The sequence below is a fragment of the Rhopalosiphum maidis genome, chromosome 3 (genome assembly GCF_003676215.2).
Source record: "Rhopalosiphum maidis isolate BTI-1 chromosome 3, ASM367621v3, whole genome shotgun sequence".
In the NCBI taxonomy this organism is placed as follows: domain Eukaryota; kingdom Metazoa; phylum Arthropoda; class Insecta; order Hemiptera; family Aphididae; genus Rhopalosiphum; species Rhopalosiphum maidis.
Window position 1 is genome coordinate 9,387,913 of NC_040879.1, and position 27,526 is coordinate 9,415,438.

Sequence of the window (27,526 nt, forward strand, 5' to 3'; positions counted from 1 at the left end):
GTATACATTATGGTAACTATTAAACGAGTAATTAACAGATTTTCAAGATTTTATAATAAAGAAATAACTAAACATTTACACTAAATTTAGATACCTATTGACTATATTATACATTTGTCAATAAATATACCTTAAAATTGATAGAGTTTGTTACATGAAACACTTATTTTATAGCACCCAACGACCCAATAAATTAAATATAACATTAAATTCGCAAAAAATTCCTAAAAACTCAATAATCATAACAAAGTATCTCAACTGTCGTATTTTAATTATAATAACGTCTTATATGGGAACGAATAATAACATATTTAGTTATACTCACTAAGGTATCACTCATTATAGATAAAACAGAAAAAATAATGCTTATAAATGTATGGTCTAGTCATTTTGATGATTATTATTACGTAGTATGTATTTTTTCGATACAATATATGTACTTATATATGTATAATATTTTTTTCTCCTAGTCACTTATATACATTACTACAATAGCTATAACGCAAGTTATAGAACCTTTTACGGTAAATGGTATCCACCTTGTCAATACTTTGGAATCGAAACAATTAACGGTAACCATTTGAAAACCATCTGCAAGCTTTTATTCTATCTATATACTATAGACCAGCGATTCTCAACTCGTGGGCCGCGAGTAGCGTGAAACTCGTACGTGGACCATATAATATTAACATTACTAACGCACATATATTTAAAATAATATTATTATTTGTCCAATAATATTTCATATATTATACACGTATACGTATTTAGGTATTCTATTAGTAATTGGTAGGCCTCAAAGCTTTTTTTTACAAAATCGGTGGTCCGCACAACTTAGAAGATTGGGAACCGTTGCTACACGCTATAGTGTATTAAACCTACTTGTTACCCATACACAATATACAGCTTATATTTATGTATGTTATAGTCTTGTTACACTGTTATACCGATTTTTCGCATTTTTTCAAACGCACACAAATGACGATCGACCATCATCGCTTCTTTTCGTTCACGTTATTTTAATAATAACAATTAATAATATTTAACGTTTTAATACGCAGTCACGCAGATATCTGCATACCCGTACAGTTCACGTGGTCCTCGGGTCAGAGGGCGGTGATTTTACATGATTATTATTGCGTCGTGGTTGAATTAGGATTATCCCATCGGCCGTTAACAATGAGCGTGTTGGCAATTTCACAGCGTCGAAAATTATAATAGAGATTTTTATTTCCAACATTATCATTTATATTTCGTTGTTATGTAATGAATGTATCTGTACGGGCACCAACATTATATCGGCGCTATCATCATTATATATTTATTATTATTATACGGCTGTGTATACAATTATTATTATTATTATACAAATCGTTGTTGTTATCACATGCGTAACTTCTTTGCCCTTCGCTCATAATTTTTTTTTCTTTTCTTTTTGATTATTGATTGTTATTTGTTTTCGTTGTATAATAACATAATATATTATTATGATCGTCATGATAATAATGCTGTTACCGCGTTCTTTTACCGTTTTACCATCTCCGACGATGACACATTTGGCGCACAGCCATTCATCGATGACTTAATATATTATTATACACTCACTGTGATTGACAGCAATTATTGTTAGCGATTCACTGTCCGGTACAATGTTACTATCGTAGTATGAAAGAGTAGGACTGATATCCACTGATTAGATGTAGGGCTCGTGTTTTGTATGGCGGTATCGTGGAATTATTAACAAATCAGTTAAATAATAAAAATTAATTTACTTATAAGTCTACGCTGGTACCGGCATACACCGTTCGTCGTGATATAATACGTAAGTGCGTATAATTACGTTTAGTTTCGTATGTGTCCGAGTACCTACTCGGGCAAAACAAACTGCACACGAAACACGAATAATAATTATGATGATGTCGACATATTCGCTGGGAAGAAAAAACCACGTTGAAGTGCTCGTTAAAAAACATTTGTTTATAACGATGCAGGTATGTTACCGTTGGGTTTCTTTTATACGATAAATACGATATACACAATATATATTATGTTATATTAAACACACCGTATTATGTGAAGATACATAGGTAATGTCATACTTGTTTGTAATTCACACACTTGATGCACAATAAGAATTTGTTTACGTTTGAAACGAGTGCGCTTTCGATATGTGAATTGCGTATGTAGAGGTACCTACCTATATGATATGAATTTTAACAATACATAAAATTATTATTTAATACATCGTATTGCATATTGTACTCAACGAATTATTAAAATTTAAGAACAACACATATAAATAAATAAAACTGTGTAGTTTGACCGATTCTATACGTAGGTACCTAATTTAAAAACTTTTGGATTTCGGCAAGTCTAGGGTCGGGTTCATTGCACGTCGGTCGCGGGCGATCAATAATGAATAATATTAAAATATATTATGCATTAAGACTAAGGTATACGCAAGAAAAACACGACACGTATAGCTCGGCTTTTAAACAAAAGTACCTTTGCATTGTTAAAGGTTGTTTTTTTTAACACACTGTTTTTTTTTTCAATTTATGTATACACAGTAAATTTAATATAACCTACCAAAATATTATTTTTATACGAAACGAATGTGGGATTTGTTTTAATTTCAATTTTTAACGTAATAACAGTATAATATAGACAAAAAAAAATCAAAGCCTTGCGAAGTTCAGGCATATTTGTTTTCTCCTCGTCTCGCCGATATTTTCCGTCAGTCGCACACTTAATAATATTAAGTAATTAATAAATATAACCTACAAAGTACTTATTAAGTAACATCGCATAATAATACTACAGTAGTCTGATCGTTTAGCCAGGATAAGTAAGTTTTAGGAGATTATATTATTATTACGTCATTAATTATAATCAATTTAATTCAAACTTAACATACGGTTGATTTTTTTTAAAAGTAAATTATTTTTGGAACGAAAATATTTAAACAGAATTGATTTAATTATGACGATGTGATGATGTTTATTTTCAACGATGATTGTGAACTTTTTAATATGAAAACATTATTTTTGTGAAAATTAGAGATGTGTTTCGTTTTATCGGACGTGACCAAATCATAAATGAATATATATATATATATATAATAGAATACGATTACTTTTTTCGGGACTTTCGTCTCGATTGCAAGGACGCGTTTCGAGATGTACACACGTGCAGCGACAGTCGCAGTCGTACCTATATAACACAACACATAATATTATTGTATTAGCGCGGCGGCGAAGCAATCATCGTATTACACGATATATGATGACGAAACCGATAAGTACATTATTATACGGTGTCGGTGTACATGAACATGTATAATATATACAGATAGTCGGTCGTGACTCGTGACGTATTCCAACATGAACATAATATAAATATATGTGTTGATATTACGTGTGTTATTGCCCATGCGGATTTCGGTAACCGCGCGATGTTGGCGATGGTCACGCGAATACCTACGGTTACGGTAGATATTGGTCAAATGAAGTAAATAAAAATATCCATAGAAATACAATTCGACTTGGGAGTACTGCGATAGCGCAGGTCGCAGGGCATCGTAATTGCTGATGTCAACGTCTACAAATGTTTGTTTCCAATTTGTTATGTTTGGAAAATTATTATTTAAATTGTCATCACATTGTTGATTGACTGTCATTATTGGGATACAAGTATACGTACAATAGTGTGTCTTATGAAATGAACACGAAAAGGTGTTCAAAAGGCGCAAATTCACGATAAGTAATATAAACGGTTAACAACACATATTCGTTCTACTGGATACTACTATAAATCGGTTTATACACAATTTGGTAATTTGTATCATTATTATTAAGTATCTACAGTTAATCAAATAAAATATTTTACTATAGTGATTTATTTTATAGATAAACCTGGAAAATAAAATGCTCAGTTTTTTAACTACATATTTAAAATAATAACCCATTTATTAACAACAACAACAAAAAAAAAAGTAAATAAGTATGAAGTATTTATACATACTACATATTATAATAATTAACAAATAATAATACACGTATGCCTAAATACTTAGATTAGAACTTCTACAGTTATACACACAAAAATAGTTAGGAATTAAATGAATGATTTAAATTTTTTTCTTAACATGTATTTTAAAATTTTAAATAATATTGAATACAAAACTAAATATTATTTCACGTAAATATTTATTGTCATTAAATCGCAGCCGAATAATTTGACGACAACGGTGCGATGTGCATTTAATCTATACCATCATTTAAATGTATACAATTGACATTTTAAAATATTTTTCAATTTAATAATATGTTAAAATTCCAACCAGTTGTCCATCATATTTATTAAATATTAACTAAAAATTTATTTTTCCATTTATTTTGCATATTATTACTCGTAATAACATGTGTTTTTCGGAACTTTAAATAATTTTTTTGCATATTTATTATTTTTTCATACATTATTTACCTATTTTAACTCCTATAACTTCCGAGTCCTATATCATAACTAACAAAGTAACAAATTACTTATTTGTTATTATATAATATTTTAGGTAAGTATAAGTGAAAAGCATTTAATATATCTAGTAAGTATAAATGATAATACGTACATATCTATATCGTATATAATATATATACCTACCTAATGACTATCTAGATAGGTTTTACAATTTTTATTTTTAATTTATGTTAAATAATATAATAAAACAGTTTAATTATACGTTAAACCAACATGTATTATTGCCGTTTTTACACATAATAGTATACTACAATATTCATTTTTATATTTTAATTTAAAGTGAATTATGAGTATTTTAAAATTGTAAAATTTTCGTTATTGAATTGTTTAATATACATCATTTTTTAATTAGATTTCACATTAATGGTATGAAAACATATTATAATGTTGAAATTTAAATGGGGGGACACCCCATCAGGACCGAACTTTTTTCTCACTTAGCTCTTGAGCTTATCACTGAATCGTGATACGAATATTTTAACACAATTTTTATGTAGTATTGTGTGTAGTCGTATAGAAATGAATGCACGCTGGGATTTATTTATTAACACCCCGCATAGTAAAACTACAAAGTTTAGAATAATTATAAAAATGTAATTTAATTATAATTATACATTTTTATAAGATTGCTTCCAATACCTATAGTGCTTAGATATATTATACAGAGTCATGGTAAAAATTAATGTTTTTAAGTTTATAGGATTTCAACAGTTCAACATAAACTTGAAATGTATTCAATTTTTTTTATTAACCTAACCTGACTATTATTTCAAATTATAGATTCAAATTCTAATAACAGATGGACTTTGAAACTTTTAATATCTAAAAATTTCCAACAATATTGTGCTTAGTATATTCTAATGTTCTTATAGTATTTTATCATAAGTTGAGTTTATACGCAATATAAAATATGTGTACTTTGATGCCTAAATTTTTTATTTCATGGTCAATGGACACTGAACGACTGGCCATAAATATTGTAGTCATATTTATTTTTATGGGTAGTTAGTAATGGTATGTATGTACTAATTATTACTGTATTAAATATTATTTATATTATTACGCTCCTTCGGCGTGTGTCGCATATACATTATATTATACATTACGTATGGGAAACTCACGCACTGGCCAAATCCAACGGTGGACGGTGGCGACCTTGACCGCAATTCCATTTCGCGGCGTGCCGTGTTACAATATTATATCACATTCGGCGCGAGAAAGTCGATCTCCTGTGCCCCCGCGAATACTCCTCGAGACCCTCTCGTCGTATCTCCCTCCCACCAATAGATTTCACTGGTCATCAACTATATACTTAATAATATATATATATAATGTGAGTAAGTATGTATGTATGATCTATATCTGCCGCAGAAGCTGGTCCAAGGCTCCCGTTAACTATGCAATTGCAGGGTAAATGGCAGTGGATAGTTTTAATCCATTATACAGTCTATTCCAAATACGAAACATCACCCGCTGAGAGCGTTTTCAGTACTCAAATATTTCTTAGTTAAGAGTATATGACTTTGTTCTACATAAAGATAAATGAAGTAGGTACAGCACAAACTTAAAATTCAAACTTACATTATACCCAAGTATATATTATTATATTATAATTTCGTTAAAATATTATTGATTAGTTTTGAATTGATTTAATTTTCAGAAAAGAATATGTGATATACTAATATTATTAGATCAGTAAGTATTATATTACGATAAGTAGTGTTTATAAAAAAAAAATATATACATATATAGGTACTGTGTGTCTATGTATTATAATTTATAATTATTGATTGATTGATTGACATTAAAAAAAATAATAATTAATAATTATTATAAAGACACTTATAAAGTATTGTCGACCTATAACCTGTAATCTACCTGTATATTATTCTGTTAATCTCATTGTTGTTCAATAAATATAAATAAATATAGTTATTACAATTAAGTTATGAAGCATGTATATTGGAATATAATACTTTTCCTAGTCTCAAACAAAAGTATCGTTTACGCATTTGTTTAAGGCTCAAATCATAAGTAAAATTTGTGCAAAACTTTTGCTTAAAAGACAGCTAGAAGCAACACATGTATTTCATAATTTAGATCTAATTATAGGCCCAACTAAATTACTTTTACTTGAATAGATGGATTCATTAGCACTGATATAATATTATATACAACATAATGACGACCCATAATATTATTTATCGTGTTAATAATAATAAAATCATGATTGATATTATCATACTCGAATCTTAAACATGTCGCAAAAATAACCCACTAGGTCTAATTGTAAGAAAAATGTAAAAGTACATACCTACCCATTTATTTGTATATGCATAGGTAAGTACAGATATAAAATATTCCTCAAGGTAGCATCGGCCGTGCCAATCAGCTGCAAATATCGAAAAAACTTAACCGCCTGTGGACAACGCCGACTAATAAAAACGAAAAAAATAATAGGCAGGTTATATGTAAGTATACTCGTACATATTATACATATATTAAATATATCTTATAAACGTCATCTTAGAGACCTTCGGATGACCGAACGACAATGTTAAACGTTCATTTCTCCCCCTCCCATATGCTGTATATTATGTATAGCCGCGCGCGACCGCCGCCAATAAAACGTGATAAAAACGAAAGATTAGACAACTGTATGGTAAACGTCTTAACTACTAAGTCTCCATATTATAAAGAAATGATGACTTTGGTGTTTCGAAATCACAATTCTCTGCTGCAGCAACAACGAGTGATGAATGACAGCAGACATCCATGCACCAATTGTGCACATGGCACGTGTTACCTACTCGCACGGTTTTATGAACAACAAGAAGCGTATATAATATGTACATATATTATTCGGAAAATAGAGAAAATCAAGAGGGAAGTCACACAACCTTTTCCGAACATAATATTTCGAATCGTATTGTTGCTGATAGATTGACACCACCAAATAAACATTGATTGAATTAAAAATAGGCTGGATTCAAAATCCGGCTCATAAGTTACACAGGTAAATAGATACCTACCAACAATTTTATTTTACTAACACTTAATAATATAACTCTTAAGTTATAACTATTATACCTAAATATTATTCAGAAATCTAAGTTATCGGCCACAGCGGCTCAGCCGGCGCCGCTGTCTTTGAATTCGAAAAATGAGCCTTTTATTTTGCAACATAGAAAACGCTAAATATTTTTCGTTCAATAAAACTTTTTTTCTAATTAATATTTTTGAAATAAAATTTCAAAAAATTATTATTATTCATTTACCTATTAATATGTACTAAAAATAAAAATGCTTAAATATGCACTAAGAAGTTCAAATACTTAAAAAAAAAAAAAAAACAATAATAATATTATGGAGTCGAAAATAAAAAAAAATAATTGTATAAATATTATGATATATGAAAAATAATTGTCATTTTGCATCGGAGTTACTAGCTAGTTCAGTGTTTCATAGAATTCTTAGGTACTCAATGTATAAAACTGTTTTATGTAAACAACATGTTAAATTACTTTTACACAAGCACTTTAAACTAAAAATAATTATGTCTAAACACTTTAAACGTATGCTCTACTATAATAAAGCTTTAGTCAATAGCAGATTTGGTTTGTCTTTTAGGGAGGGGGGTCCTTTTGGTCCAAAAACTCTACTTTCAACTCTTAATCTACTTATGATGGTAACTTATGATATCTAGACTCTAGGGAGAGACATGGCCCCTATGCCCCCTATAAACGTTACACCTGCCTTTGATAGAAGGTGGGAGAAGGACAAAGTGGTTGGATATCATGTGTAGGGGTTAAAGAAAAGTTCTAAATTATATTATTGCCACAGTGTATAATAATTAGTAACATAATGTAATTCGACATTTTCAATACTAAGTATTAAGTAATATTAACTAATGATATGCCTATAAATGTATTACCACGTACGTGGTAAAATTTCAAAGGATTTCTTGGAAAAATAAAAAATATATCAACTATAACATATACGTCATGGATCACAGTCATAATTATTATTGAAAATGGATAAACGAAATGATTCATCTGTACGTATTTCGGTGTTGTACGGACAGTTAATGTTTTAGCCGGATGAGGTCGTACAAAACAATGACGTATAAATTATTATAATATTAAATACATGTGAATATGTGACATAGCTAATAGATAGATACATACTACATAGGTACATATTTAACACATTTTTTTAAGTATAATTTATACTTTCCATTTAAGTATCAAAAATATTTCGAAAACAATAATATTGTACAGACAATTAATGGACAATGCTAGTATAATATCACCGAATTTAATATGAGGTTTGGATTATAACAATAACAAGACACATACGTATTACGTATATAGATATACAAAATATCAAATAGTATATTAGAAACAATGCAGACGCTAATTATTATTATTTGTCCTTTACTTTTTTACGCGTAGGAATTTGTGTAAATTACATCGTCTACACAGAGAATACATTCGTATTTCGTATTCGTAATCGTTGACAATTTATTTAAAATTCAAAAGTAACTAATAAATAATAATTCGTTCTCGAGGCCTAAGTTAAAATACTAAATAGTTGGCACGAATTCTATATACTATAATATTACAGTTTAACCGACATTATAAATAATAATATTTACATTTTTTATTCCTTTAATATTTTGTTGTTAAAATGTTAACATCAACTTTTAGTTATTGAATAGTATACAATATTGTTTGTAAATTGTTTAGGTTATATGGTGAATAAATAATAATAAATTAATATTCATAAATGTGATGTTAATATATTAATAAAACAAAAAAAAATTATAATTTTTTTGAAATTATCCACTAATACACTGCTAACTTCATCGGGCCATTACATTAAATACATGCACCTTCGTTGATTGATGTCGGTTAGTAGATTGTTTATACTTTATATTATCATATAGGACATCCGACATATAGATATAATAAAAATATTGTTAATGAAGTTAACCGTCTTGTTGAAATATGACAATGACAACTTTTCTCAATATATTTTATTGAAAAATTAAAATACTTTTATCTTTTACAATATTAATATGTTTTAAATGATATCTATTATAGTAGAAGTATAAAAAATAAATATGTATAGAACTACAATAAAATCTTCCCTAACAGGTTGGAAAGTGGGTGTTTTAAATTTGAATTCAATGATATAATATTGTACACAAAAATCGATGGGCGAATGTAAGTTCCTACATGAGACCTAGCAGGTAAAAAATACACATGTTAAAACACGCTCAAAGATGATATATATGTAAGTTCCTTCACAGTAAAAAAAGGTACGTTTATAAGTTCCTACACTACATACTTTTTTATATATAATTATTCAATAATTATAATAATACTATATTTTGAATAATACTATAATTTATAAGTTATAAGTCTGATGATATTGTCATATATTTTAATATAATAAGAAAAAATAAAAAATAAAATTATATTTTATCTATTTTATTTCGGAAACGTATAAATGTTTAACATAATCGTATTGGTTAATTTTGTTTGTTGAGTACTTAACAATTTTTTCATTTATACAATTTTTTTTTTTGGCATATTTTCGACTGGTTTTTGTGACTAGATATCTGCAGTTTTAATTTTTATGTATCTTTACTTGAAATAATTTGAGTATTTCAATAACTACTGTTGAAATATTAAAGATTAAAATATTTAAAAATGAAGTGTATATTACGATATTTTTGTCATCATCAGTTTGATAACTTATATTATATAAAAAAAAAAGTTTATTCTATTTACATACGCACCTATCTTCCGCTGTGTAGGAATTAACGTACCTACGTACCTTTTTTTACCGTGTAAGAACTTACACATCACATAAGTAGGAATTATAACGTATGTAATTTTTTACTTGTTACTCTCGTGTAGGAACTTACGATTCCCCAAATAGATTTTGATCGTAGACGGTCTGTCCGCCTATATTATAAGCTATATTTTATCATATGTTTTTTGATATACATAGCCATTAAAATCATTTATTTTACTTTTAGTATTGTGGTAGGTTGATGTAATTTTTTTCGAAAATATTGCATTTACTTGTATAATAATATTTCATTTTTTTAATAATTATTATTTCTATTATAATATGTACTGTAGTATTGTATCATCTTATATACAATAAAAATAGATTCATAATGTAAAGTATTTTAAAATAAATCAAAGATGTCATTGAATAATATAAAATTAATACTAATATACCTACGTAAAAGTTTTAAATTGCCACAAATATTATTTTTAAACTCTAACAAAATAATTGACTTCGTTGCTTAGGTATCATTTAAATGAGTAATTTCGTTAATTTTTTTTTTTTAACTTGCTCATGCCTAATAAATAATTCAAAAAAGTTAAACAATTTTGAAAATTGTATCACATAGTAAAAATTATAATAAAAACATCTTGTGCAAATTTCAAATATCTAATGTTTTCTTTTTTAAAATGCAATATAATGGTTTGAGAAACTATTATTTTACTGATGAATGTTCAATGTAGTAACAATTTGAAATGCTCATAAATTTGGCTTCCATTGGAATTTTTTTATAATTAGTGTTAATAAACTTATAAAGAACATTGTATTAGAACTTCAAATATAAGGTGAAAAAAAATTTCTAACTACTAAATTTTATATTTAAGTATAAAAATAGTTGAAATATTTTGAAAATTTGTTATTAAATAAAAAATGATAATATAAGTATTTGTGAAAAGGTCAAGTATCTACCAGTATTCGTTTTTACAAAAAAAAAAAAAAAACACGTCACATATATCATTATAAAATCAATATATTCATCGCCCCACTCAGAATCTAAAAATGTATCATTATATGTCATCCAGTAGGTCTACAATTTACAAAATAATACCTTCGGAAAAATAGTTAATAGAAATATAGTTAATGTATTATTATAAAAGTTATTATTTCCTCGATATCAGATAATTTATTGTACATACAAGTAGACGTAACAATTGATAATTAATAAATAATCACAACAATAATAAAAATATAATTTGAATATTGCTTATATAGTATTTCATATTATTTCATATTATTGAATCATTTGATTGTTTCCTATTAATTATGTGCACTTGCACAGTTATACTTATTTATTTTTAATATAGACTCATTTTATTTAAAAATATGGAAACAATATAATGATAACTGCGAGTTTATATCTATAACTATAATAATATAATAAACATTTTCACCATAAGCGAATTACCAGTTTCTTAGCAGTGGAGTAATTAGCTGAACTAATTATCTACTAACCTAAATCAACTTATGAAAAAAAGGAGTTCTGAATGTTTTTACCCTATTGCTATTTTAAATACAGGATATTAATAAATGTATCATTTTGAGGCTGTACCCTCAAATACAATTTACTTAGGTAATTATCTAAGTAAAATTAAGTAATACATTTATAACGGTTTTATTTTTGAAGCATATAAAATTGTTTTATAATAATTATTAAATATTATACAAAAATACATTTTAGCATTTACATACAAAAGAGTTTATTTAGCTATAATTTAATATAAAAGCAAGTAAATAATAATAAAACCAGGTATTAATATCAATACGTTTCGTTTCATTTCAAATATTAATAAAATAACAAAGTAAATATAAATTTATGATAACAATTAATAAATATCGGTAAACATTTCTTCATCATTTTTTGTAAATCGTAATATGTGATAATATTTATTTTATACTTGTTTACACTTAACATTGACATTGAAAACCTACCTAATTTCATTTTTCATCCAGTTAAGTTTCAATTGATTTATTGTTTTTTTTAATTTTTAATGTTTTTATTTTATCTCAACTTAATGTGTTAGAACAATCGATTGACTTTCCCAGCCTTGACGAACAGCACGGAAAATTAATTTTCAATATATATATATATATATATATATATACGATCTCGTATAACTACAATATAAGTATTTAATTACCCATAACGCTGAACTATACGACGGAATACAATTACTATTTTATCCCTGCATGTTTTTTTTTTATCGATTTAGACATGATATTCATTTGAGTGGTTTATGTGTCATGTCGTTATGTCTTATGTGCAATGTGCATATATACTATATATAATATATATATATAGCAAACTAATCTATTATAACTCACTATTCTAAAATGTATAAACTTCACGCAGGATGAAGGTCTTTGGCTTCTGCGGTCTATTTTGATTTATATTTTAATGACTAATATATAACACAGTGGAAATATTTCATGGTTCAAAGGACAAGGTAAACCATATAATATTATCCAAACGTTCGGCAAGCTTTAAATTATCATATACTAACACAGATACTGCCCTATTAGATACTCATATAGTCATATACTTATATCCAATACAATGACGAATAATAATAAAATTCCATGAATATATTATAATTTATTATTATATCATAATAATATAATAATAACTGATATACGAACTACATACTGACTGCAACACGTCATATTTTATACTACCTACGACTTTTATTATTTCACTTTTAATATAATACAGGTAATTAAATATTTCTCAATCCAGATCAAACATTTACACCTTTTAAATATTATTTATTCATTGGTTAAATTTTAATTTTTCCTATATTATACAGACTTAAATCCACAACATGTAATATAAATTTATAATTCATACGTATTTAAAATATTTTAATTATTGTTAATAAATTAAAAACGGATAAGAATTTTGTTTTCTGTCCAAATGTTTAATATTTTAAATTGTAAGAGTTATATCAATAATTTTTTAAATTAATAAAAATAATAATAAATAACTTTCATAAAAAAAACTTCAGACAAATAGACAATTTACATATAATATTTTTTTTTTATAATTGTTATGTAATAACTAATTTTAATAATGTAATCATAATGAGTAAAATACGGAGATTTTTACTATATTCTATGAGTGACTAACGAAGAACCAACATTTTTTAAAGATGTGCCTTCTCAAAACGATTGTCATAACACTCATAACGTATCACTTTTCCCCATCCACCCCGAAAAATAATTATATTAATGACTCTTGCTTTACGAGCTGAGTTATTCCAAGCTGCTAAAAAATTAATTAATTTACTTAGTCGCTAAATGTTAATCGGCCACTAAATCATGTTTAACATATTTTAAGTACCATTAGTTCACGATTGATTTATTAAATGTTTAGTAATTGTTTATTACCGTTAATTATTAATTATTTATTATTAATTTGTCAAGTGTGTAGAAATAATAAACGTTAATAAAAATACATTAGACGTCTGTACCATTGTTGAAACTCATTATCTTTACAGAACATAGTATTTTCAACGTTGATAGACTTATTATTAAAATATATGTAATATATGTAATGTGTATTAATTATTCTAGAACACGAACAAGTTTTAATATTAATTTCTGAAATATTAGTATAATGTTAATGAATTATAGGTATTATGTTATATTGTGTACAATTCTTAAATGAAAAACTGAATATATTGGTACAATCTATGATGTACTAGAAAATTATTTTATTATTCTATTCTTCGTGATTATATTACACGTATATACATCATATAACTTTATGTTATGTATTACGTATATGGGCATATTATAATATAATACATTCAATTTTATACAAAGCTAAGTAAATAAACTAATATTTTAGTTATTTAATTGATTAAGTTTTAAGTTTTTATATGATATATACATGTCGTAGGCCATATGGAAAATTAGTTTTGTTTTGCATAAAGACTAGGCTCTTTGCAATGGGGTAGCCCGTTTGCGAAATACTTATTATTTTTCCAAACAGCCTGCTGATTTCCAGGCTCATTGCATACAGACTAACAGCAATTAGGCCTTTTCAGAACTATAATCATTTTATGGTAAAAACCATTTTATTTATTTTATTTTAAGGGTTATTGATAATAACACAGTACAATATATGTAGCATTATTATTTATTACTTATTACTTATTCATTTTGTACAGTTGATAACTATTGATATTACTAGTTTTATTATTTAATACTATCAACAAAAAAAAATATGTAAAATATTAAATTAAATTAAATTTTATTTATATATATATATTTTTTTAGTAATATATAATAAAACTAGTAATTCAATAGTCAATAACTTCACAAAATAAAATTAATAAATAATAAATAATAATGTTACATGTTACATATTGTATTGTACTGTGTTATTATCAATAACCCTTAAAATAAAATAATTAAAATGGTTTTTACCATAAAATGATTGTAGTTCTTAAAAGGCCTAACTGCTGTTAGTCTGTATGCAATGAGCCTAAAAAAAACAGCAAGCTGTTTGGAAAAATAATAAGTAGTTCGCAAACGGGCTACCCCATTGCAAACAGCCTAGTCTTTTTGCAAAATAACTAATTTTCCATATGGCCTACGACATACATATAAATTATATGTATTAAAATTAAATTTGTAATTTAACTTTCAAGTAAAAACAAACATGACAAAATAATAAAAGTAAGACATAATCATAAAAATATTTTTTATATCTACCTACGATTATCTAGCAGTAAATGAAAAGTATTATACATGTATTAATAACAGCGAATGTTATAAACTTTATAACAATATATGACATTTAAACACAGCAGGTGTGTCTCGTTCATCCATGCATTGTAATAAAGTGCTCCTATAGTTTTATCCTACCTGGCCTATCTACAATGTTATGTTATCAGATGGTAATGAAAAGTAAAAGTGATCGTTAAAATAAATTGTAAGTACTCGTTACAAATGTTATGATACAGATGGACAAATTTTAATGTTCAATGTAATAATTTAAAATTAATTGGTAGGTACCTACCTATAATCTAACACAATCTATTCATCGATCCGTGCACACGTGTTATAATATGTCTTTAACTTTTAAAATAAAACACTTGTTCGATAACAAACAAGTTAAATGCCCCAAATAAAAATTGTTATTACGATTCCAAATCGGTAGTAAATAAACCATATTATACTTACCTATTTTAAGGATTCATTAGAGTTATTAAATCGTACTTCATAATAATTATGTATTTATGTAGGACATAATATTATTAAAACATTAAAAAATTTTTTGACAAGTTGTGATAACCATGAAGGTTAAACAATATTTAATGTTATTAGATAAAAGTTATTACATTATACGAAGTAGATTGTACAATGAAAAGACATTAACATTTAATACTTATGTCCACTATAAAAGTTTTATTTAAAATTAAAATGTTTATTTCATAGTCATTAGTCATAAGTTAAATTAAATAAGTCTTATTTTTTATTAAAAAAAAAGATCTGACAGAAGTGCAGGTTCAATGGGTTAATACACATTTTGCTGTTATTCTATTTGAAAATAATGATAATAAATGATTTTAAAAAGAGCTAGTTAAAGCCTAGTTTAGTCAAATTTCTTAATTTATTCAACTAGCTCTGTATTAGATTTTTCAAACTCTTAAAAAAATAATTTTTCTTTGCTAGCATAATTTACATTATACCTTACATAGTTTTCATAAAAAAATGAAGTAGCTATCCACTCAGGTAACTATATATCTCTAAGCTAATAAGTATTTAATATAATATACAATATCTAAAAAGTGTACAACATTCAAAAACCTACTCTAGGTAGGTACAACATTTGTATGAATAAATATATATGTATACACACACACATATATATACATGAATAAATATCATGAGTAGGTATAAAAATATAAAAATAATTGCAGAACTAATTGTTTTTTGTTTTGCATTTTAATATTATATTATTATTGAAAGATTTTGGTAGTTTATTTAAATATAATGTGATGAATGCTTTAAGTCAAATTAAAATTTAGATTTAGAGACGAGTAAATAAAATAAATAGTAAATACTAAGAATCATCGCACAATCAGAACTTTTTTATTGCATGTAAACCGTAGATACAGATTTTCAAGACATATACCTATATAAATATATAATATATTAAATTAAAGTGAAAACTTTGGTAAGAAAAGTGTGAGCACAGTTGGCTTTGAAGGTCATTTCCACGTGTCTTATATATTTACGTTTAAAATATCAATATTTAGATTCAAGAATTCTAGTTTTGTGTCGTTTTCTTAAATATTAAATTCAATTGAACTATTATTAATGTTATTGGTAAAAACATTATCTGTGTTAATCTTGTTGCTTTATATATTTTTTAATTTTTAAGTAAGTTATATGCATCTTAAAATTTTAATAGTTTACATATTTTTCATGGTCATTTTTTGCTTAAAAGTTAAAATACTGTAAAAAGCCAACGATAGAACACAGTTAATGTGCTTACCTTTAAGTTTGATAATATGTCAACTTCTCTATTATTTAAGGTATCGATAAAAAAAATGGGTTTGCTAAACCTAAACATTGTTATATTATTATGTGTTAGTAAGCTAATTTTGTATAATAATTGTCGACGTCGATTTCGGTAGTATATATTATACTTAATGTGTATAATCGCTGTAATCATAAAAGATCGACTGCATATTTACTTAAATTTTTTTTTTAAATCCATATACATCATTCTCATTAATTATCCATCATTCCAGCTTCCCCAACCACGAACGAACCATCCCATAAAAAATAAATAAGAATCATCGAGAACATCAAGTTATAAGTTAGTGGTAAATTTTAACCATGATGTTTATACAGATATCTTTACATTATATTATATTGTTGTAAGCAATTAAATTTGACGTATTATTACTGCGAAAAGCTAAGTTATTACTTATATAAAACCATTGAGCCTACTAACTAAATAATAAAGTTAACTTTAACGCAAATGTATTTGTATATTACGATATATAAATTATGCATAATACATGATGCATGTATGTGTGTGTGCGAATGGTGTATATACCTCGTGTGGAAAAAACGGAGTATGACGTTACAGCATGCAAAAAGTCTCCACGATTTTTGGAGATTATTGTGTGCACAAAACAAAAACACGAAACGTGCCGGTGGCGAGTTATTGGCAGCGGCGGCTGAACGTGAGCGGAACGGCGACGACGACGAAGTTTTGACGAGCACAATAAAACGCGTATGCGGTCATGTCGGATGGACGACTGGCGCGTTGTCCGTTAAGGCGAACACTTGGCATTCGCCGCCTCCACCGTCACCGCACACGCTCTCCCCTTCACTCCATTGCACACCGCTGTCACCACTGCCGACAAGGATAATCGCGAGCTGACTACCACGAACCAAAAAATTGAAATTTATCCGATTTTTAGATTTTGTCCGAATTTTGAGTGAAATTATTATATTTTAATATTAACAATCGATACCATGTTTCGATAAGATAGCGGTCTTGCTCTGCAAATAACCAAACATAGCCTATATGGATAACCTTTATGAAATATAACCCTTTTTAGATTTTGAGCGGAAGAGATGAATTTATTGATTTTACAATGGTTTGTGTTTTTTTTTATGTCTATAAATACGACAAGTAGTCGAAAAAATGCTTCGATTTTTAATTTTAAGGATTGTTTCAGATAGTAAATTGGATTTAGTTTGTACTTTGAAAAGGCAAAAATTAAGAAAAAACGAGAATTTTTACGTATATACAATTTTCAATAAAATCTATTATCTTTTTTATGTAATTGTAACTATAGGAAACATTAGAAATTTAGATGAACGATTTCTATAAATTATATAATATTCAAAATATTTTGACTCTTTTTAAGTTACCTACTTTAAGACGTTTGAAATTTTCCATTTTTTTTTTTTATAAATGGCGATAAAAATTAATTTACTGATTAAAAATGTTTAAAAATTTCATATTAGAACCACATAAGTTATTCTTACAGATATGTAAAAACATTCAAAATTCATACAATTTATTTTTTTAAACACTTTAAATGATGACAAAATTCCTCAAAATCACGAACATTTTTCAGTTGAAAATGTAAAATGTATAAAATTGTGCAATTTTTATATTTAAGGTTTGAACAATTAATAGAAAATTGATCATAAGTAGTTCATACTGAAACCAAAAGATCTAAAAAATATATATGTTATACATATAATTTTTTTTATACAGTTTAAGTTTAAATTTGGACGAAATTATATACTTGAACTATAAATAACAATAGTTATATTTATTATTTTGTTATAGTTCAAAAAAATTTTTCATGAGGGTCATGAAACTTTTACATGTATTATAATATTTTATACACACAGAAGAAAATCCTAATAGCTTACTAAAAGTTCTGCAAACGAATAACTATTCTTAATTTTTAATTATATTCTGTTACCAAACATCTTCTTTCCACCAGTACATTGAAAAGGCTTATTGAGATTCAAAATAGTTTATACGGCGAAATATCATTGGTATATGGTTAAAAATGTAGGTTTTGGCAGTATAATGTAGTCAGACTATCAAAGCAATTAAACTTTAACTTATCAAATTATTAAACGTAACATATTATAGTAAAATAACAATTAGCATTCAGGAAATTGCGTTAATTAAAATGTTATAACATCGAACTTTATCAACTAAGAATCATTTAATTGAAAATAATATTGCCGCGCGCGTTACAGACCAAAATGTAATTAAACTAATTGGCTTATATAATATATGTCCCGATTGGCGATTAATGATTTTAATCTGAGTGAAATTTGACTATCTTCAATCAAATAAAAATATATGTAGAGATGTGTATAATTTATTATCGATAGCAGTGGGGCGGTGGCATATACGACAGACATATTTATACTGATTTACTTGAATTCAGATGTTTACTATAGGCGTACAAAATATTTATGTGATTCGATGTATAACTACAGAGTACAGATGTAGTGTGTTTTTGTAATTTGTATAATGTATAATGTATGTTATTATATTATAAACTATGTTTTTAATAATTTTTTTTACAGGTGTATAACTAGAAAAAACTGATGGTAACTAAAATAACTGTGATTATATGCATATTGCATTAGTGACCAACCTTTTTAAAACTTTTTCATTTCTTTAGATGTTATATTTTATTTTAAGCACATCTTAATATAGGTATATTAAGGTATATTAATAAATTTAATTATTTATTATATATTGCGTGTTATAAAATTAAATATAAATATATGTAATTGACAATTATACGATAAGACACAGGAAATATTTTACAAACGTTACATTTTTAGAATATATATATTTTTTAATTTTAATTACTTTGACGGGCCGGTTAATAAATGATCGCGGGCCAGATTTGGTCGTACTTGGTCACGGTCACCACTGGCAATTGGCATATTGTATCCAATCTGATTTAACACAACTAGCGACATAGGTAGTTAAAATTAAGACAATAATACAAATAATTATAAAATTAATAATATAAATAATATTACTAGTGTTCCATATTGTAGCGATAAAACAATATTTCGAGAAATCGGTTTAAAAATATGGCATAATAATAATTAGGTATAATTATATATTTATAAAAGTATATCCATGAATTTGTTTACCGATACTGTTATTCATCACTAGTAAGAGTAAATTTTGGATAGCATAGTAACTGTTACTGTAGTACTGTACAATCTGTACCTAGGAGATGCATAGGTGGATTCATAGGGGTGATCATTATTTTATTTTTTAACAATTATTATTTAATACACAATCTGTAATTGTTATTTTACAATAAGCGTATATGATGGAGGTGACATGGTTTGACGGACAGTAGATAAGAAGCCACCCATTGGAGACACTTAAGGATCGTTATTAATGATAGAGCACGCTTTGGCACTTATATAGGTACTCTATAATACATTAATTACTATTATAGGTGGGTCTACTAAGCTCCAAGTAACAATTTACAATTTACAAGTTTCAACTATATACGAAGAAGTATAGTGGTTATGACACATTATCATGTTCGATTTAATTGAAAATATATACTTATAGTTTATAAGTGAAATGGTCTAGATCCCCATTGTGATGGTGTTTATAAAATAAAAAAATACTATTTCACGTGTCCGATAAAAACAATAATAGTCTATTATAGGCGATAATTTGTTTTTATTTACGTTTGCATGTAACGAGGAAAACAAATTATTATTAATAATAATAAAAATAACGATAAATAAACATTTCCAGTATGTATTATTATCTTCCTAATTTAAAAAATATAAATAAGTTACCCACATACTTAAAATAATATTAATTTAGTCACATATGTATATTTATACAAGTTAGGTATATGAATAAGTAGTAAAATCTATAATTTTGGACGTAATAAGTAATATAAATATAGTTTATAGTAAATACTAAAATACATAAATAAACAATTGACATAGAATAGCGTATTTATAAATTACTATCAATTGGTACAAGAATAAGCACACAGCGAACTAAAAAATATTTAAATTTTAAGGGTTTATTTATTGTACTTACACAATTTGCATCGTCACTGGAAACCACTACTTTATTATTATTTTCCTCTGGTTCCTCTTCGATCTCCAATTGGGTGTTTTCGGTGTTTTTTTCTTTTTCTCCGTTGGCACTCATGCTAATAGCCAATAGCTAATAGTCCAGCTTCCTCCAAAAGTACGCTGTTTATAGATTATACAAATAAATACATTATCTATACAACATTTATCATATTTTATATTATAATCTTACGTTTTAGATTATTTAATATTTATGTAATTGCAAACGTTTCTATTTACTAGCATCTTATCTATTGTAATTATTTTGATACATAAACCTACCTATACTACCTATAGTACCGACCTACACATAAATTATTTCTTATGAATATTAAACCATATTACTATAAATTATATATTTATTTTGTTTTGTTTGTAGCGATATAATAGTTTGTTCAACGATTATATATTGGTATATCTCTTAATAATAGAAATTTAAAATGTTATATACATTGCATGATATACTGTATAAAAATCATATTTAATCATATCCTATTGAAAAAAAATCGAAGTCTCAAAATATTATATTTAATTTGCATTATCGGTATATTAGACGTATATTTACGTATATTACACTTAGTTCATGTTATATTGTTTAATTGTTTTACAACGTAATGTATTAGTCTTACAAACATAAAATTATGCAATGAGACATTGAGTGATTCTTTTATCGAACAACATTCAATATTTCAAAATCTATTAAAATATTATGTTACATAATTTCTAGCCGAAAAGAAAAAACATTAAACATATATATGTTTATTAATATTTTTTATAGTTATAATTTTTTAAGGTTATAACTTTTAACACACATATTAAATATCATATTATTAAGCAGAATATTTTTTGGAGTATTTTAATACATAAAAATCAAATTTCGGACTAAATGTTTAAGAGTTATTACTCACTTATTAGTATTAAAACGTTGGTGAGCGGAGTAGTAGACTAATATTTTACAGGTTGTTCCTCTACCAGTCACCACTCTACTACGCTCACCAAAACTTTAAATATTTATAACTCTTAAGTCATAAGAAACTTGTCCGGATTCCGATTATTATAAATCGAAATATTCTTAAGAATATTCTACTTCAAAATATGAAATTAAAAATGTATTTTGTCATTCAAAAAAATAAAAATATAAAACATAACGATAAAAAATATTAAAATTGTTGTTTTTTTTTATATATGTTGTTCGATTAAACAATCACCCTAAATATGCGTGTGTGTATATTTTGTGTTTCTACCATCACCTATTTAAGTAGTGAAAAAACGTTAGTCTTCAATTTTAAAGTTTATTTTTGGAAAATTATTGAAACTATTTATTGTTTTGATGAGCCAAAAGTAAATACCGCAGTATTATTTTAAATAAATGAAAAAGTGAAAAATTAATAAAAAAAAATAAAACACCATAGAATAACCGGAGTATTTACGAAATACTAGTTGTCCACCGACAAAATCAATTTTGTTTACTTACTTTGATTTATAAAAAAATACCTGTAAGTATATAGTTGTTTTTTTAAATGTTCATCGAATATTAATTTTATATACAAATTGTCTATACATTTTATAATTATCAACATATTTTGGCTTTTAAAAGTTATTTATAGACATTTAATATACTCAATTTTTTAATTCTAATCATGTTTTTTATGCTGTTTCTACGATCCCAAAAATGCTTAGATATTATTTCTATAATATATATGTGTACAAATAACCGGAAAATTTCAATTTTTGAGATGCTATAATATTTCCTATTTCTAGGTTACTGTAAGAAATTTTTAAGCTTAAGTTATTAAACTTGTAAATATATTAATAATATTATAGGTTTTTAACTATACAAGTATTTTCAAATCTTTGTGATTTTGACGAATTTTGTTAAAATTTTAACTTCAAATATTTATATAATGTATTGAAATTGTAAAAAATAAATGTGTTTTCAAATTACTTTTAGAATAAGTTGTAGAGAATTTTTCATTAAATTATCAAGATTTATGACCAAGCATAAACATTTTTAAACATTAATAGAAAAAGAACTAATACAATTTGAAAATGAAATATATTTTAACAAGTACAAAAAGAACCAAAATAATTTTAAAACTGTTTCATGTTAAAAAAATGCAAATTTAAATATTTGATGGTAGGTAAACATTTCCAGTCTCTATCAATATATATTTTTGAATTGTTAGTAAAAAAAACCAAATAATACAAGCAGATTAATGTTTTCGTTTTTTCACTACTTTTTGCCTAACCTAGCCTACTAGCCATTAGGTAACATTGAAGACGCGATTTCAAAATATTAATAGAATAATGTATGAAAAAAAATTACCATATTTATGTCGGAGTAAAGAGACAAATTAGAAATTTAAGGGAGCATTGTTGATAGAGTATAGGATTTTTTTCGAAAGATTTAGATTTTATTTCGTTAAATAATTAGGATAAAAATTATGAAAGAAAAAATAAATTTAGATATAAACAAAAGGTAGTGTTGAAATTGGTCAGCTCTTTCCTTCTTGTTTTTTCATGTAAATAACTGCTTGAAGCACATATTCTTATTATGTCCATGGGTGTAGATGGTATTTTATTTATATAAATAAAAAAAAAAATTAATGTTGCCGATAACGAAATAAAACAAAAGGTACAACCAATTAATAGATATTATGACGTTGGGAACGACAATATAAACGATATTATACCTTAACCAAAATAGAAAAATAATAAAAAAAAGGCTAATTATTTTAAAATAAAAACTTTTAGAAATTTAATGTGAAATTTAAAAATGTAATATTTTTAACCACACCAGTACACCAATTACGTTTTTACTGCCAGTCCTAATAGACTAATACGGGGCTATTTATAGTCAAATTGGATCTGGTTTAACAATGGTTTAATAATAGTTAATAATAGTTTTCTTTTTATTATTTATAGACGATAAATCTTACTTAGACCATAGACTAAGTTTAACGATAAACCTCTGATTTATAAACTAGATAAATAATAGGTTTAAAGCTGGTTTATTATAAAAATCACGGTTATCTTAACATGTATTATCATTTAATTTAATTCATTCGTGTTTTAAAAACTTATGCGTTTTATATTAACGAAAAATAAATATCGGTAATGTACAAAATGTTAGACGCGTAAGAAATTTAAGAAATATGCATTTTATTAGACAGCGGAAAATATAGAAGATTCGTAAAAATCCTTGCAACGAACTTACTAATAATGAATTTCGTAAAAAGTATCGATTTTCAAAAGCATTCTGCTTACAAATCGTAAACGAAATTCGTGACTTTTTACCTCGAGCAGTTGCGGAAAACCAATTTCGCCGAGCTTACATCTGTTGAATGTACTTCGTTATTTAGCTAGAGGACAAATAATTATTGATTATGTTTTAATGTTTATAGTAATAGTTCATTTATGAATTTAAAACAAATTAAAGTACCTATATTATTATAATTTAAGGTTCAGGACGACAATGGAGACTTACATGGTGTTGGACAACCGACAGTTAGTCGATGTGTGAGTCAAGTTTGAAGAGCACTAGGATCATTAAAAAATAATAAATAAAGTTTTCATTGACCAATGAAGAGTCAGCTACTAAAAAGGTAGATTTCAGTTAGTAGCTCTTTCTCTCCACTTTCCCAATTAACCCTTTTTTGTTTATCAATTTTAAAATAGAACCACGCAATTTAAATTATAATTTTAAATAAATAAATACCACTAATAAACTCAAAAATAGAACACGAAACTAAAAACAAATTCATATAGGTAATCTAAAAATATTTTACCACAATTCATAAAATATAACAATAACAATGACATGAAAAAAAAAAACACATGGAAAAAATGTAACGTTCGCATTAAAATAATATAGAACATAGAATGTATTTTTATCTTATTTTTTTTTTTTTAGATTGTCAACAATTAGTAATAATATGGAAATTTGGGTGGCTCTATGACTGTTTATAATAAACCAAAGATAATCCACAGTTTTTCAAAACTTAGCCTAGACCATTGACTATGTTGACTGTGAATAATACATTATTAAATCCAAGCTTAACCAAGGTCTAAGAATTAAACCAAGTTTATTAATTTAGTAAATTAAGTAAGTAGTCATTTAAAAGTTAGCGAAATAAAATGAATAAAATATTTTTAAACAATTTTTACTGATTTATTTCTCGTTTTTTTGTATTATACACGGTATGCAATTCAAATAGACCGCTTCTTTAAGAGATGGTATGCAATTCATATATTTATATGAACATTCTAATTTTGTTTTTATTTTGTATGCATTTGGATGTTAAACAAACAATAGTAAAATTAATTATTTTGTTGTAATTTAAAAATATTTTCAGTAGTAATTTTAAACTTTTAAGTATTTTATTTTTATATATTATGCACAGTGAATTTTTCAAAACAATTAGATTAATTCTATGCTATTCCCTATTTATACTACGAACTTGTAATCAAACGTATTAACACTGTTTTACAGCAATTCGATATTGTTTCTAAAGTTAATAATATATGGTTAAAATAATAAGATTTATCAAATTTTAATAATATAAAAAATATTATGTTTTTAGCAAAAACCTAACTTTATTATTGATAGCAAAATAAATTACTAGAATTTATCAATAAAAATATAAATAGGTATATTACTTAATAAATCATAGGTTGAATAGGTTGGCAGACCAAAATCGCTTAGAATAGTTTTTCGTGTGCAGTATTTTATCATGGAAATCTTGGTAAATATTATTAATTAAATTTAAGATTTTGTTTTTGTGAATGAGTAATTCTTAAAACACGGACAATAAGAACTGTGGTTTTTCCGAATAAAATGTGGTAAGAGAATAATATGTACCTACTTTATTATATAATATTTTACCACAAATACCAATATAATATATATATATGTATGTACGTTTATCAGTTGTTGTGTTGGTTTGCCTATTATAGATTTATAGATAAAAAATAGAAAAGTATATTAAATGTTAGTAAGTAGGTAATAATTTGTTAATTCAATTTGTTTAGTTAACATTATAGGGGGCTTCCAGTAAAAAAATCGATCTATTTGTGTTTATAGTTATGTAGCATAAAATAAAATTACACACATACACACACATATCCTTATCCTTGTAAAACCGGTTCATTCAATCCATATTATTTGGGCATATTATTTTATTAATGGTTATAATTATAAATTATTATTCTACAAACATAAAATTCCGGAATTTTTTTTTATTAATTAAAATTTATGTACAAATGATTAGGTATCACATATTTATCTTGGTAATACTAACATTACACATTTGACTATTATTTTAGTAAGCAGTCACACTTATAATTTATTTAACTCGTTGTATTTATCGTTAAGTGCAGCCGTGCAGGTACAAACTACAAGGTAACTATAGTTTTGAAATCTTATTTGGTACCCCATTTAACAATGAAATAGTCTTGGAATGGTGAGTAGGTACCCTTGAAGCAAATATTTCTTGCTGGAACAAACTAAATTTGAATGTAGACCTTAGAAAACAATAATCTATATCCTTTCTCTATGAAGTATTGTTAAAAAATTACAGCCAACATTAATGTCACTACAAAAATTCAAAACAGTTGACAGTGACTAATGCATTTTTTATGCTCTGTTCGATTATACCATTTTTACTTATCATCAGTAACATATTTTATTTTAAAAAACTAACATTGAAATTCTCATCTTTATATATATTACCTATATACGAAAAAATCTATCTATACTTAAATAATAATAATATACATCAATTATAATTGCTTATAGATAGTCAAAAATTATATATAAATAATAAATATTTATACAATTTATAAATATATTAAATAAAGTTAGTTTGAATTTAAAATGATTGCTATATAATAATGGCATATTATAATAATATAATGTAACTTATTACTTATTAAATATTAAACTTTTTATAACTAATTTATACCCATAGGCGCAACTAGGAGGGTCTTGGGTAAGATTTTTCAATTCAATTTTTGATTTTAATAACTTAAACTTTAAAATTGAATACAGACTCATAATTTATTTTTACAGAAATTCAAAACTTTAAAAAATACATTCATACCAATACATATTCATAATTGTTTTTTCACAAAATTATAGATATTTAAACCAAAAATATCAAATTTGATTTCAATTTTAAAATATTATACGTATGGACTTTAAACTTTTTACCATTGCGTATATTATTATTTATTAAACACTATGATATTTTCGATACAGTTAAATTAATTTTAAGCTATTTATACGATGAAGTTTTTCACACTGCTCTATAGTGCATATATCGGCATTGACTAGAAAGTTATTAGAAACTAACAATATTATTATTTTATTTTTTAAGAGAGAGGGGACTCAAATTTTTTATATTATTATACAAGAAATATATAATTTTATTAGCACAATTTTATGTTACGACTTAAAAATATAATTTAACTGTCAAGGGAACGGGCCTCT

At 25.7% G+C, this 27,526-nt stretch overlaps 1 protein-coding gene across 2 annotated transcripts in view; it reads right to left on the reverse strand.

The window, feature by feature from the left end:
- The window catches only part of LOC113559827 (CD151 antigen), a 52,537-nt gene that overhangs the window by 24,234 nt on the left and 777 nt on the right, over positions 1 to 27,526 (reverse strand). The window contains exon 2 of one of the 2 annotated variants that reach the window (XM_026965592.1): positions 21,002 to 21,159. In XM_026965592.1, the coding sequence (XP_026821393.1) occupies positions 21,002 to 21,115 (114 nt within the window). In that variant the 5' untranslated portion in view covers positions 21,116 to 21,159. Of the gene's footprint in view, positions 1 to 17,476; positions 17,691 to 21,001; positions 21,160 to 27,526 lie in introns of those variants that run through there. The other variant, XM_026965593.1, reaches the window with a different exon arrangement.